At 39.9% G+C, this 15,940-nt stretch overlaps 2 protein-coding genes across 13 annotated transcripts in view; both read right to left on the bottom strand.

Moving 5' to 3' along the window:
* ARMCX4 (armadillo repeat containing X-linked 4) overlaps positions 1–15,940 on the bottom strand; it is a 55,868-nt gene that overhangs the window by 3,415 nt on the left and 36,513 nt on the right. The window contains exon 6 of the transcript XR_008289799.1: positions 902–1,036. The gene's annotated coding sequence lies outside the window, so the exon portion shown is untranslated. The remainder of the gene's footprint in view (positions 1–901; positions 1,037–15,940) is intronic.
* On the bottom strand, positions 8,781–12,982 carry ARMCX1 (armadillo repeat containing X-linked 1). Of its 12 annotated transcripts, none has more exons than XM_027053851.2 (4): positions 12,768–12,982; positions 12,383–12,453; positions 10,944–11,046; positions 8,781–10,692 (listed from the first exon to the last, which is right to left on the bottom strand). In XM_027053851.2, exon 4 carries the CDS (start codon positions 10,562–10,564, stop codon positions 9,188–9,190), a length of 1,377 nt encoding a protein of 458 aa, XP_026909652.1. In that variant the 5' UTR covers positions 10,565–10,692; positions 10,944–11,046; positions 12,383–12,453; positions 12,768–12,982; the 3' UTR covers positions 8,781–9,187. The 12 variants fall into 12 exon arrangements, with proteins under 12 accessions (XP_026909652.1, XP_026909654.1, XP_026909653.1 ...); XM_027053853.2 differs by having other exon boundaries at positions 12,395–12,453; XM_027053852.2 differs by having other exon boundaries at positions 12,383–12,450.

Genomic DNA, 15,940 nt, shown 5'->3' with positions numbered 1-15,940 from the left:
CATATGATGGATAATGATCTGCTTTGCTCAAAGTCTACTGATTTAAATGATATCTGAAAAATAACTTCACAGCAACATCCAGACTTGTGTTTGGCCAAACGTCTGGGTACTGTGGCCTAGCCAAGTTGACACATAAAATTATTTATCACACTACCCACTCTGTGTTATGATCCAAGAATAAATATGATATGAAACCTGAAAAAAATATTACAAAAAATTAAATTAAAGGTTAATCCCTCTTATGAAAATAGATGCAAAAATTTCAAACCAAGTAAAAGCAAACCAAATTGAGTGATATACAAAATAGATAATACATAATAATCAAGTTGGGTTTCATCTAAAAACACAAGGTTAAATTAACATTTAAAAATCAATCAACATAATTTGCCACATTATTATAATTAGAGGGAAAAACTTATATAAATGTCTCAATGGATGCAGAAAAGGCATTTGATAAAATTCAACCCCCATTCATGATTTAAAACTTTTAGGAAGCCAGGAATAAAGGAGAACTTCTATAATTTGATAATCACCATCTACAACAAACATAATAGTTAATATTGAAATATTGAGAGCTTTCCACTTGAGATCAGTTAACAAGAAAAAGATGGCCACTATTACCACTTTTATTCATCACCATACTGGGGAGAGTACAATAAGAGAAGAAAAAATAAATAAAAGGAACAATAACTGGAAAAAAATAATCATAACTCACATACAAAATGATTGCATATGTAGAAAACCCAAAAGAATCTATAAATAAACTGTAAAAATTAATAAATGATTTCCACAAGTCCACTCAATACAATGTCAGTATATTTTTAGAAATCAGCTCTATTCCCATATACCAGCAGCGAACAAGTAGGATATGAAAATTTAAAAACAAAGCCATCTGGGGTACCTGGGTGACTTGGTTGAGCGTCCGACTCTTGAGTTCAGCTCAGGTCATGATCCCGGGGTTGTGGGACTGAGCCCTGCTTTGGGCTCCGTGCTGAGCATGCAGCCTGCTTGAAATTCTCTTGCACACTCTCTCTCTCTAAAACACAATAATAATAATAATAAATTAATAAATAAAAATAAAAATGAAGCCATCTAAAATAGCATTGAGATACCATCATATCCTAGGAGTCATTCTAACAAAATGTGTACAAATCTGAACTAATATGAGTGTAAATTGGCAAACATTTTTAAAAAAAATATGGAGATGCAAAACACCAAGAATAACCAAGAGAATTCTGAAAAAGAACAATAAAGAGGAGTCATACTACCAAATATTAAGATGCACTATAAAGCTACAGTAATTATGACAGGATTCAAACACATTGATGCAAGGATAAACAAATAGACTAACGGACAGAGGTGCCTGGGTGGCTCAGTCAGCCAAGTGTCTGACTCTTGATTTCAGCACAGGTCATGATCTCACTGTTTGTGAGTTCGAGCCCCGCGTGGGGCTCTGCACTGACACTAAAGAGCCTGCTTGGATTATCTCTCCTTCTTTCTCTGCCCCTCCCCCACTTTCTCTATATATCTCTCTCTCTCAAAAATAAATAAATAAGGATTAAACAAAAATAGACTAATGGACAGAATCAAAAGTACAAGGACAGACCCATACATATATGGCAACAAGTTGTCACAAATATGACACTGTAGTGTATGTAGTAGAGAAAGGACAGTCTTCTGAAGAAATGGTGCTGAGTCTATTGGATATCTTTTTATAGGGAAAAAATATAATCTTGACACTTACTTCATGTCACATACAAAAATAAATTCCAGGTAAATTGTAGATCTAAATGAGATAAGGCAAAACAGTAAACCTGCTAGAAGATAATGTAGATAATCTCATGACCTTATGGTAAGGGAGAATTTGTTTGAAAAGAATAAAATAAATGCATGAAAATATTGATAACTTTCTTCTTTATGAAGACACTGCTTTGTAAGTGAAAAACAAGCCACACAATCTTAATAACAATATTTGACATATGGATGGACCTAGAGGGTATTATGCTAAGTGAAATAAGTCAGATAAAAAAGACAAATACCATATGATTTCACTTATATGTGGAATCTAAAAAGACAAAACAAAACAAAACAAATAAATGAACAAAAAAGCAGAAACCACAGAGAGAACAAACTGGTGGTTGCCAGAGGGAAGGGGTGGGGGATGAGCAAAATGGGTAAGAAGGAGTGGGAGATACAAGCTTCCAGTTATGAAAGTCATAGGAATGAAAGGTACAGCATAGGGAGTATAGTCAATGGCATTGTTTGGTGACAGATGGTAACTACACTTGTGGTGAGCATAACATAATGTATAGGCTTATTGAATCACTATGTTGTACAACTGAAACTAATGTAACTATGTGTGTCAATCATACTTCAACTTAAAAATACTTGGTGATGTAAAAATAAATAAAACGATGGATTAATCACACCAGTGATGTATATGTGAAAATTCTAAATATAATAATTATAAATGCAACCCAGAAGTATGGCAAAGAAATAATACACTATAACAAATCAATCAATTGCTGCAATAAGAACTCAAAAAATTGTCTCAGTCCCAATGTCCCTCTTACACTTATTTCATTTTATCCTTATATTATTTCTCCATTTTTTCTAAAAACTTTTAAAATTTTCAAAAGTTCAAAAGTGCATTTTACCCACTTTGTCAAACACGATGTCACTCTCCTTTGCAGGTGCTAGCAAAAATGTCTTCATTAGTACTGCTCATGTCTTCAAGACCTAATAGCATGTTTTGTGTTCCTAAAACATCAATGTCCTATACTTGGTTGCAAGGCAAGATGACAATGTGTAATAACTTGGACAACAGAATTAGGCAGCAGATTTGAAAATGCTTAAATGCACTGATTAATTCATTCGTGGTCATATATCCTGAGATAGGAAGCATTATGAGTACTTCACTTGCTGACTCAGAATTTTTGGTCCAAACCCCCTTCTACCAATTGTAGAATTTTCATAGCCCAAATTATAGTGTATCTTATCCCCATGGTGCTTTAGCATCCTTCATAATGGACTCATAACACAATTATTAGTATCACATTTCCCAATTCAATGTATGTACCATCAAAGTTCCACTTGGCCCAACTGCATCCCCTCTCCATTCCTGGGCCCTGCCTTACTTCAAATCCAGAGGAAATACAGCAATTATCCTTTCTGCCACTGCCAATGCCACTGTGGTTCAAGCCACAGCTTGAGGAACGAGTTAATGTAGTGTCACATAGCAGGAAAGGACTATTGCTGCTGCAAACTAACCAAACTACACACATGGAAACACAGTAGAGTTAATGCTCCGAAGGGTGAACTTTGGCAAATGGAGACTAGCTAAGATCCCTTGATAATGGCTTTTCTAAGAATGATGATGACCATTTTCAATGCTACCTTTCCACATTCATTTTGTATAACATCCCAAGCTAAAGTTTATTTCTGGTTTCTCTGAGCTGTGGCTCTTCCTTGCCCTTAAACCAGAACTATCTTGCTGCCATCATAAGGTATAGAAAACTAGGATAATGGTCCCTGGTCAGCTCTGCCCTGAAGTGTGATATTAAGCAAGATAATAGACATTTATTTTTCGAAATGGTATACTTCCATGCTTGACCCTGTCCATTCAGTCCCCCTCAGGCCTTTTGTTAAGGGTTTGGACAATGTGTGTGTTTGGGGATAGGCCTAGGGGGAAGGAGAAGGGTGGTGGGGAGAGCAGGAAGCTTTATTGGGTGGTAACTTTATCCTTACAGATCCATTCAGTCCACCATTGAGATTGGGTTTAGTGTAACTCTCTGGCACTGTTGACCATTTATAATAATACAGGATCTTTGATTAGGCATAGAACCCCCTGTTTATTGAGCATTTCTAAGTTTGCAGAAGGTATAACATATTACCAAGTGGGGTAGCATTTCTTTTTGAAAATAAAAGAATGATGAGTTATGTTACTATAAGAAAAAAATTACCAAGTAGACCAGATTCTTAGTGTTTGCTGCTCAGAACATTCACTCCCTAAGATCAATCTACATCAGAAACCAAATTATCATCAGATGATTAGTGCTCAGGGAATCAGGACAAGCTGACTTAGCTAGATGTTGGTGCTGTCAAAGTAGGTATATCTAATTCATTTAGTGTTGCTCATGTGTTTCCCCCTATATAGGTGATCAAATCCTTCAAATTTTCCCTTTATGGATTCTAGAGATTTGATCACACTGAGGAAGGTTCTTCCTACCTCTAGGTTATAAAAATAGGCTCTTGTTCCCATCAAACTTTTTATAAACACAATTCAATGCTTTCCTTTTTAATTTTTCTGTTATATACAGTTTTGTGTATTGTGAAGTAGGTGTCTATTATCAACACTTACCTTTTTCTGACAGCATACTTTGTGGAAGGTTTTTGGTTACCTCCAAAACGTTAATTTTCTCCATAAGTAGAAACATTATTTTTTATGCTTGATACTTTTGAGGGATGGTGCACTGAGCTACTACAGTAATATATTACAGAAGTCATTTTCTTAAAAATAGAATTAATAGTTTGAGTAGTTCCTTAGTTCAAGACTAGAAAACAGGGCCTGGGGCAAAAGTTGACCTTGAGATGTATAATACAAGGGAAAAAGTGTGAGGGGAAAAGGGAAGTGAGACAAGGAAAGAGGGAAGGCAAATATAAGGAGGTAAGTTACTCATCTGGACAGAACTTTTCAACAAAAACACAGCTGATTACTTACATCACATGACGTCTTCAGTAAGGGCACATAAAATTACTGCATCTATGACAGTCTAAGTGGAAGGGATAGAAAAGAATTTACCTGTTAGCTCTCTTTAGTAGTCTCCATTGGTCAAAGTCCACCCCACAGGGTGAACTTAGCAGAGGAAATAACCAAACAGAAGCATAAGCACACAGTTTGCCTGACCATATCAATTTGCTAAACCTACACTTGGGATGTTTATTGAGACAAGACAAGTAAACTATGAATTTTAAAAAAGAAAGCCACTTTCCCGAGCCTTGAAATATTGTGCTTTAGGTGACAATTTATAAGAGAAGTATACTTCACTTTTGTAAAATTACCTTTGGACACATTTTACTGGGATAGACCCACTTAAATTCCTGAAATTGTTAGATGATAACAAAACCAAAATATCCTCCAAGTTCCTAATTTCCTCAGTTTCCCAGGAGCTGCCATCATCTCTAAAGACAGGACACTGCCTCCTCCATGCCCCCATGATCTGCCACTATCACGGCCACAATCCTAGAACTATACCCTTCCCAAAATGATTGAGAGTGGCAACCTCCAGTGTGAAAGCATCAGGACACTGGCATGTGGCTTGGCTGGCTATGTGGCCTGCCTGGACCAGGCTGTCACACATCTGTCTCACACAGCACTTCCCAAAGTCTGGGCAATTTGGTTCCAAATAATACCAGGTGTGGGACATCAAAAGTACATGCCATGCACATAGGGCTGTGCCACGCTAAGACTAGTTCCTCCTCAGTCTCTGTTCAACAAGAGTTCCAGAAAATTTTTGGCATCCACTCACACCCTAGGTCGCCACATTACCACAGCAATGACAATTCTGTATTAAATGCCCACTGTTGCGTGACCTGGTGTCATGGAAATTAAATGGTCACAGAAGCACAAAGAGACTATATATACATCCAGTGATCTCCCAGAAGGAAGAAATAAAGATAGAAGTGGGAGGGAAGGAGAGGGGTAAAGAATGAGAGGGAAGGAGGAGAAATCTGCCAGAGCAGATGGATGCTAGTCAGGCCTGTGCCCCTGCCACATGGTGGCTTTTTATTACTTAACCTCATTTTTACCCACATTTTAAATGAGGTTAAGTAATAAAAGTCACTCAGCACCCCAAATTCAACATGGCTTGATGTAAATTTCTTTTTTAGATGTTCAAGCTACACATCTGGGTCAGAAAACAAGTGTGTTCTCATTGCCTCTGTGTCCTCAAGTATCTCCAATGAATTTTTTTAGGAGAAAATTAGAAAGATTTTAAATCAGGCTCTGAAAGTTTATTTACAGTGTACCTAATTTTATAAAAGTCACTCAGTACCCCAACTTGAACAAATCAATACAAAAGTCATTATTATTTGCTCAATAGCCAAACTGCTCATCCTACCTGACACATAAGAGCACCAAGATAAATATTTTCTCTTTTTCATCTGAACCTCAACTATTGGCAATTCCTAAGACTTTACTCTTTCTTCTACACTTTACTGTGTGGTTATCTATAAAGTTATGGACTCGACATAAAGAATATCATCTCCATTTCTGTCTTCATCAAGGGGAGTTTTGTATAAAATATCTATGGAGGCATTATACAGACATTTGGTTCCAAAGAAAGCAATTTTAAAACAACCAATTGCTGGGGCACCTGGGTGGCTCAGGTGGTTGAGTGTCCAACTTCGGCTCAGGTCATGATCTCGCAGTTTGTGGGTTCAAGCCCTTCATCAGCCTCTGTGCTGACAACTCAGAGCTTGGAGCCTGCTTCAGATTCTGTCTCTCTCTCTCTCTCTCTCTGCCCTCCCCCGCTCTTCCTCTGTCTCTGTCTCTGTCTCTCTCTCTCAAAAATAAATAAACATTAAAAAAAATTAAAACAACCAATTGCTCAAGTTTGGAAGGCCACTGACTCTACCTCTTACTGATGAAGTGATCTTGGGAAACTTACCTATATCCTCCAAGTGTCATTTCTTCTGCAATAAAAATATAATAATGTTTACTTGACAGGATTGTTGAGGAGATTAAGTGGAGGGGGTAGGAACTCTATAAATGCCAATCAGTGTCTGACAAATATTAGGTAAATGCGTTGCTTATCAAATTTGAGTAATATTATTCTTAAAAAGAAAGAAAACTCAAGGGCTTCTAGTTTTGTCTGAAATTATTATTGTAATCAGGAGAAAAGCAAACAAATTTATTCAGCATAAGTTCTACATGACATAGGAACCCTCATAAGAAAATGAAGATCCAAACAAGTGGCAAAATCCAAGTGTTTATATAGTAGGTTGAAGGAAAAGATGCAATTGTGTAAAAGTAGCTAAAATATGGGGAGATTAAAGGAAGATAAAATTTATTTTAGCAAGATCTTTTTGTACAGAAATATCTCAACCTTAACTCCCTCTCTGGTGATAAGAATGTGTCTGTCTTTCCTCCTGGTTTAGGGAATACAATTTTCACATAAGATTTTTTTTTTTTTTGGTTTTTGTTTTCTTTTGTTTTAACTTGTTTTCTTTTTTACTTTTTTTAATTTACATCCAAATTAGTTAGCATATAGTGCAACAATGATTTCAGGAGTAGATTCCTTAGTGCCTCTTACCCATTTAGCCCATCCCCCCACCCACAACCCCTCCCGTAACCCCCAGTTTGTTCTCCATATTTATGATGTCTCTTCTGTTTTGTCCCCCTCCCTGTTTTTATATTATTTCTGTTTCCCTTCCCTTACTCATATGAGGACTTTAAGAGACAAAACAGATTACTTAAGGTTTTTATCTCCTGCCTTCCTGTGCCTATTTTTTCAAATGTTTTTAGCTCAAAATAATCCTTATGCCAAAGTGGCATATTCTACCAACCCTAACTCTTACATAAAGTTCAAAACAAAAAAAAACTTCACAAAATAAAAATAAACCAAGCCACAAAATTAAGAAAATTTAAATAACATTACTGAGATTGATAATGTTGCTTTGTTGGCTCCAAATCACAATCTGTAATACGAATACGGTAGTCATACAACAGCACCCATTCCCTTGATGTTGACATCTGTGTAAGCACCAATTAAATTGAGATATAGGTCATTTCCAACTGTCCAGAAGGTTCCCTCATGCCCTTCCCAATCATTCCCCAAAGTAACCACTGGTCTTATTCCTATCACCATGGATTAGTTTTGCTTATTCTTGAATTTCATATAATGGAATCACATGATAAATGTTCTTTTGAATCTGGCTTATTCAACATTATATTTGTGTGAGTCATCCATATTGCCACATATAGCAGCATGCGTTCTTCCTTCTTGCTGTGTAGCATGTAAATATAGCACACTTTATTTATCTATTATACCGTTGATGGTCATTTGTTTCCTGTTTGAGGCTATTGTGAATAAAGATGATATGAACAGTCTAAATAAATAAATAAATAAATAAATAAATAAATAAATAAAAACATTCCTTCAGTAAGGGGAATCTGATGACTCCCCCTCAACCCTCTGCCAGTTTCCTAACTCAAACTACTGCAAAACCTCTATCAGTACAAAATGATGTACTTATTATGGAGCAAATACATCCTTTATGTATTAAATACATTTTTCTCATTGACTAGAATTTCATTGATCTAAGATGCCTTTGGTTATTAGATGCATCATTATTTTATGTACCACTACAAAAGGAAAAAAATACTTCTAATTAAAGTATGGCACAATGCTAAGATGCCATCAACTGTAAGATGCATCATAACTTTGGAGATCCCAAACTATGTGGGAAAGAAGTTATCTTATTTATGATCAGTGAATATAGTAGTGCTACTTTGTGCTATGACAATATTTAACAGAACACAAAAGTTGTCTCCCAAGTCACCAGTCATTCTCAAAGCATCCCCATTCTTATCCTATCCTGCAAGCTCAGCTTACTTAAGTGCCTCCCTTCTCTATAAAATTTTCCCTGAGCACTGCTGCCTACAGAAGTTTTTGCACTGATGGGAGGGGTGTGGCCATGATCAGAGGTTCGTGGTTTTGTTAGGATAATTTTGTCTCGATACATTTTGCCTTTCTAAATCATAAACTCAAGGGACACAATACTTTTTTCTGGTTAAAACACACAACTTTATTGATGAAACACAAGTCTAAGATTAACAAATGTAAACCAATACAAAAGTGTAGCTTATTTATAATTAGTTTGCTGTCAAATTAGGTAAAGGAAAGAGCAAAAAATACCTCAGTCTAGGTAGCAAGATGGAATCGATAAGTGCTTTCTTTATACAAGCTCTAGTATTCATTTGGCATCCTTAAAATGGTACAGCCTAAAACCAACCACCACAACCATCATCACTCTTGATGATCCTTGATATTCATTATTCCAAAATGGCAGCTGAAAGGATCTCTTTGCCATGTAAGCACAATGGCAAACAAAGAATTTACAAAATGCATTGTTCCCAAGTGCAAACTAAACAATTATCTCGATATTGTTTGGGACATACACCCAATTAAAGTTTGGTCAATACTTTTAGGACTTTTACTTTCACTACCAGATCATTGTGATTTGCTAATGCCTTGATTTTCTTAATACACACTCCAGATTCTTTGAATAAGAAAAAAAGTGAACTTCTGCTGAATTCTTTCTTAGATGATGCAAGTCCTTCACTTTTTATGTTGTCATTTATATTTTCAAATAGAGTAAGGATATTAAGAAGAATCTCTCTGTCCCACTCTTTATTAAAGAGGGAAATCAATTCTGATGGTACTTTACAACTGACCAGCTCTCTTGTCATGGCTGGATTCTCAGTAAAGTTTATAATTAGTTTCATAATCTGAATCTTGGTGAAGTAATTTCCCAGGAATAACAATGCAAAAAAGTCTGGAAAAGAATAGGAAAGCAAATGTTGGTAATGATTAGTCACAGTCATGTTAGTTAACAGTCTTAGTCCGGCCATCTGCACAGCTGAGTCCAAGCGGCAGATCATGGTATCATCACACACTTGACTGATATAGGTCTTAATCTTTCCCTGATTTTCAGCATTCACACTCAAGTTATTAAGGGCATTGTAAGCTTTTTCCCTAATAATAAGATCTTTGGTTTTTATCAGTTTTGCAATAATTGGAAGACCACCCAATTCACGAATGGCATTTTGGTTAAAAGAATATGCTGCATTGTTACCCAGAGTGACCAAGGCTATTTCTTGAATAAAAGGATCATTTGATCTTTCCAGGATGTTAAGAACCTTTTGAAGGTCAGGAGCACCCAGAATATCATCAATTTTATAGGGAAAGTTGAACTTGCCCCTACGAACAGGCCATGCTGTAGCTGGAGTCCTGGTGCTCTTACCTCGGGTTCTTCCCTTGTTTTTTCCACTTGCCCTACTCCCAGCCCTAGCGCCACTCCTGGTGGGGTGACAGCCTCCACCCCTGCCCCCTGGGCAGGGTAAACTGGGTGCAAGGGTCCTGTTCCCAGAGATGGTACCCAACCTGGCTCCCCTGCCCACCTTTGCACTTGCCTGTTCCTTCAGGGTGCTGAAAAGGGCTTTGGCCTTGGCCTCTAGGCCTCCTCCACTCTGGGGCCCCAAGTGGACCTCTGCCTTTACATATGAACCACTCTCAAGTACCATGCCCACCTCAGCCTTCACCTTTGAATCACCCTGAAGTCTAGCTTCAGACCCCATCCCAGCATTAGCTTTAGCTCCTTTCCCATTCTCAATCCTAGTCTCTACAATATCACTAGATTCCTCCTCATCATCTTCATCATCGTCGTCCCAGATTTTCTCATTCTCATCTCTTCCCCAGGTCAGTCTATATACACAGTAGCAGGCGCCAGCCCCAATCACCACACCAGCGGCCACGCAGCCAGCTTCCCGAGTACGGCCCATGCTGGGGACAATGTCTGAGCCGAATTCTTAACCGGGGCAGAATGAGATTGCTCTGGCCCGGAGGGGTGCTCCTATGTTGGGGACAGAGTTTTCAGCAGGCCCTGCTGCAGCTACAGGTACAGCGGAACCTAGGAATGAAAGAAAGATTTAAGGCATCAGTCTCCCTTTTTGTGCCTTTGCATGCAGACAGACTGAACTACAGACCCACAAATGTAGAGAACATGACAGGGAATCAGGGCTGGATCATTGATTCCTCTCCTCTATTGGGGAGGTAATTTTGAAAAATTTCCCCACGTCCAGATTCTCCAACCTCATGTTCAACCATCCCACCCCAGTATGTTAAATTTAAGGTACCTAATCATTTCCCTACCTCCCTTACCCCAGATGTCCTGGGGGTAGTGGTGCCCCCACATACACCCATACAGGTTCAGGCACTTTCTTCCTTCTCTTCCTTGCCTGGAAGTCCACTGGGTCCTGCAAACCTGCATACAAATGGGTGGGGAGGAGGATGCTGAATGATCAAGGGACAGAAGGACCTCATCCTGGATAGATACACATCCCTTTCCTGCATCTCTGGCCCTCGCTCTGTGTACCCCAACATCACCCTCCCCTCCTCACAGAGCTGTGGCTTTGATAATTATTATCATCCTTCCCCATCTCCTTCATCTCTTTCAAGTCTCCACCCTATCCTCACCCAACCCAGGTCAGTTGTTTCCTTCAAAAGTGATGCCACAGCCCTTTCCCTGTAACAAATCAGATGGTGGTGGAGAGATTGTCTGGAAGACGGACAGACATAAAATGCACAAAGTTTTGGAGCTCACCCTTCCCTCCACCACCTCCAGCATCATGGAGGTTCCAGGACACTTCTCCCTTCACCCATTATACCAACTTCCACTGCTCTGGAGCAATTTCCTTCCTCTCTCATCTCAGTTTCTGTCTCTCCCATTAAACCTAAGGACTGAGAACTCTGGGACTTAGTGCTTGCAGGAAGGAGACAAACCCAGGATACAGTACTCCAAACAGCAATTTGAAGCAAGATCTCCTCACCCCCGTTTCAGGATTCCCGTGCCCCGCCCCCCAGCCACTTCCTTCTTTGTCTAATACCTGCAGAGCACTTTGTTTTGAACGCTCCAAAATGGTATAAAGAGGAGGAAAGGAGGGGGGGTGCAGAGGAGGTTCATGAGGCCACTGGGGTTTGCAGTCTCCACTTTTCTCCACCCCAGAAGTCCCAAATATTGCCACCACCCTCACTTTGGCCTACTTTTTCTGGACAATTGTCGTCTTCTTCCTGCTTCTACGGTTGAATTGGCCCTAAAGTGTGTCCATAGACACACATGCCACACGGCAGAGGCAAACGGCTTGCGGACAGAACAGCACTTCGGAAGGTCTCAATACCAGCTTTTCCAAATTCAGCACTCTGGTTGTCAAACGGATTTCATGTTTTGGTCTCTAATCCTTACCCCTACTTCTCAGGACTCCGCTGACATCAGCCCTCTTCAAGCCCAGCGTCCACTCACCCATTCCTGCAGCACCCACCCTCAGAGGTCGGCCATTTTCCCAGCAAAAACCACACCCCTTTCGGAACAAGTAGAAAAGGAGGAGGCCGACGAGGGAGTATGGAAAAGTAGAGAAGCAAAAGAAGAGCCTCCTCCCCGATGCATTCCAACCCCCCATGACAGCCATTTTCCCTGTAGGCGCCGTCACATCCTTCTTCCTACATAAAATAACAGGAAGGTAGCTGGAGTCAGAAATGGGCCCAAGTTAAGGCAAGGACCTCAACCATCCCCCACCCTTCCAGGGGCCGCAGGGCGATCCCACCTTTACACCGACCTCCAGGGATTCGGAGCAGATTCTTTACTGTTTTCCTCTGGGTGGTATACAGCGCCCTACTGAAAGACATGGGGAATGACAGATGCACAGCCCCAAGATTCTGGCTTGGTAGATGGATGCACACAGGACTAGAATCTTAATATCTGCCCTTCCCGATTCAAGGCCCTGGATGCCAAAGTTTTCGAATTTCCTCCCTCTTGGTCCGGGATGTCCCCAGGAATCCGGCCCCCAAGTCCACCATTTCTGTTCTTGGAAGGGCCAGGGATAGTGGAAGGGTGTTGAGAAAGTCCGCTTTGTCTCCACCCTCCGCTACCCACACCGTAGGGATTCCCCCCCCCCCCCCCCGCCAGGCTGCTCCCATCCACACACAGACCTGCTGGGATCCGGGCGGTTACTTCCTCCTCCTTCCCTGGCCACTGGCCCGCCCGCCCTTAGGGCAATAGGGAGCTGGTAGCCGGACAAAACCAGGACCAGGATTAGAAGGACGTGGGCAAACGTCGGCTGCTGCTCACGTGAGGGCCACGTCACCCGCGAGTGCAGGACCCCAGTTACCTCTCCCATCCCATCGGCAGTGCGGCAGGAACCGCCCACCCCTTTCCTTCCCCGCTACATCAGGTCCTGCCACTCATTTTCTTCTGCCAATCCAGGAGACTGAGGAGAGCTGCTCCTTGTGGCTGGAATTTGCCTTTCTCTGGTGAACAGGGAGAAACTGCATCTGTTCCCCTGTCCATTGGTCTTTTTTTCCCTCTTTGAGGAATAGTTCTTTTTCTTTCTCTACTCCCTCTCCAATTGCTTCTCCCATTCTCTCACCTTCCCCCACCTCCAGTCATTAAGGGCCAGCATTTTCCCTGCACCCCTATATGAAATGGAAGGAAAGATTTCAGAAAAGAACATATATTGTGGGAATATTTTACTTTCTTAAACTTTCCTGTCCATTATTTAAAATCAGTGATGCATTACTCTTATATTGAGAAAATAAAATGATGCTATTTTTTAATTTTTTTTTAATTTTTTAAGGTTTTATTTATTTTTGAGAGAGAGAGAGAGAGACAGCACGAGCAGGGAAGGGGCAGAGAGAGACGGAGACACAGAATCCGAAGCAGGCTCCAGGCTCTGAGCTGTCAGCACAGAACCCGACCTGGGGCTTGAACTCACGAACCGTGATATCATGACCTGAGCCAAAGTCAGACGCTTAACCAACTGAGCCACCCAGGCACCCCAAAATGATGCTATTTTTATTGGAGTGGAGAAAAATGTAAGAGGTAAGGAAAACCCAAAAGGCTTCATTAATTACATTATATTTATTTATAAGAAAAATGTTTCTACTGGTTATAGCCAAATAGCAGCTTTCAAAACATACTAACTGGGTTTAAAATTGGAAACAAATTTTTCATACAATCTATGAATTATTCCACAAAGAGATCTAATCTTTAGTGGTCTAACTTTGGCCACTTAATGTGAATGATCTACTTTTTCCACTTTTGGATCACCTTACAATTTGGTTTAAAAAAGCAACACAATCCTGTCTTGTTTCATTAAAGAAAGACATGTATTTAACGTCCTAAAGTCTTGGCTGACTGCTATGTCAACCTCTTATGATATGATGGCTGTTCTGAACACCAGCCCCTGGATTAGATTCCAGTCCACTGAGGTAGAGGTACCCGAGGGTGTGAGGAGTATAGAAATGGTCTGATCCTCTCAGCTTTGTCAAAGAAGGAGGGATGAAGGTGCTGCCTTCTCACCTCTCCAGTGTTCCAAAACCTCTCATCTTTACAGTTAGGCACTGATTCTGTTGGTCACTCCAGCTCAGAGCCTGGAGCCTCCTTTGAATTCTGTGTCTCCCTCTCTCTCTGCCCCTTCCCTGCTCATGCTGTCTCTCTCTCTCATTCTCTCTCTCAAAAATAAATAAAACCTTAAAAAAATTTAAATTAAAAAAATAGCATCATTTTATTTTCTCAATATAAGAGTTATGCATCACTGATTTTAAAGAATGGACAGAAAAGCTTAAGAAAGTACACATGGACAGGTGACCAAGATGGTAAATGTCACCTTTACTCAGGTGACAAACTTGAGTAACCACCTTTGGCTTCTTCCTTTTTTCCCCTCCTCCCCCAAATCCTCACAGATGTAACTCAAGGATACACAGAAGGGACTGCTGTTCCCACATACCCTTGCAGCTGCAGGTTTCCATGAAAAAGAAGTGATTGCTGGCTGGGGAAAGCACCCAGGTCTGCCTGCTCTGCCCTCATCCATGGTTCCTTAGTTAAAATTGCTCCTAACACTGCTGCTCCCACCTGGCTTGAGAGGTGGAGCCAGCTGGGCCTCTTGCCTCTGGCATCCTTGCTGCAGGCACCCAGGGAGAACCAAGATCTTCTACAGGGTCACTGCCTGTAGCCCACATCCATTTTAGTCCTCCCTCAGCCAAATGTATGCTGAAGTCCAAGGGAGTCTCCTCACTGACCATACTGATTAACTAGAGTAGGCATTCTTAACTGGCTGCCTCTGTGCTGTACCTGAAATTGTATCAAAGTTATGCATATACATATGTTCATTTTAGTGACTAGAGGAGTCATAACTTTCAGCAGATTCTCACAGGCATCTATGACTTTAAAAAACAATAGGGCACCTGAGTGGCTCAGTGAGCTCAGGTCATGATCTAGTGGTTCGTGAGTTCAAGCCCCACATGGGGCTCTGCACTATTGGTGTAGAGCCTACTTGGGATTCTCTCTCTCTCTCTCTCTCTCTCTCTCTCTCTCTCCTCTCTCTCTCTCCTCTCTCTCTCTCTCTTTCTCTGCCTTTCCACAGCTTGTGCTCTCTCTCTCTCCTCTCAAATAAATAAACTTTAAAAAAAAAGTAAAAAAGCCTAAGTACTTACCTAGGAAAAAAGATATATCCCTTGAACAGAAATCAATCTCTTCCTCTCTCTCTCTTCCTGTCTCACTCTCATTACATACACTTATTTTTTTTAATGTGCAAACAATGTAGAAATGTATAAAGTAGAATGTGAAAGTGCCCTGAAATTCATGTTCCACCACCAACCACTTTTAACAATTTCCACCTTTATTCATGCAAATACAAAAAATATATGTATGCCTTTGTCAAGTTCCAAGTTGAAAAACATACACAAAACGAAATGGTTGACATTTAGTGACATAAAGTGCAATGAATTCTCCACTTTAATTTGAGAACCAACATCTTTAAAAATTGATTTTTATCCATGTTTACTTTTATGATCTTCAACAAATTTTATGTTTCTTTAGGTAGGTCATACTCATTACTTGTTAAGTTTATTCCTAGGTATTTTATTGTTTTTGTTGTTTTGAAGAATAAATTTTCTTTATTATTATATTTTCTAGCAGGTTATTGAATACCTAAGGAAACAATAATTATTATTTTTAATGACCTTTCATAATATTTCTGATAGTTTTTCAATTGTTATATTTGTTTTTTTTCTAGGTATGCATACATAATCATCTGCAAATGATGATTTTTAAATTTTTTCTTTTCCAATCTATATATCTCTTATTCTTTCATTTCCTGGATGTA

The sequence above is a fragment of the Acinonyx jubatus genome, chromosome X (assembly GCF_027475565.1).
Source record: "Acinonyx jubatus isolate Ajub_Pintada_27869175 chromosome X, VMU_Ajub_asm_v1.0, whole genome shotgun sequence".
Lineage (NCBI taxonomy): Eukaryota > Metazoa > Chordata > Mammalia > Carnivora > Felidae > Acinonyx > Acinonyx jubatus.
The sequence above is the reverse complement of the archived record's forward strand: the minus strand, read 5'-3'. Positions and strand labels throughout refer to the sequence as shown.

What these genes read in the sequence shown, in the direction of transcription:
- ARMCX1 (XM_027053851.2), bottom strand. Translation starts at nt 10,564, where the DNA reads ATGGGCCGTACTCGGGAAGCTGGCTGCGTGGCCGCTGGTGTGGTGATT.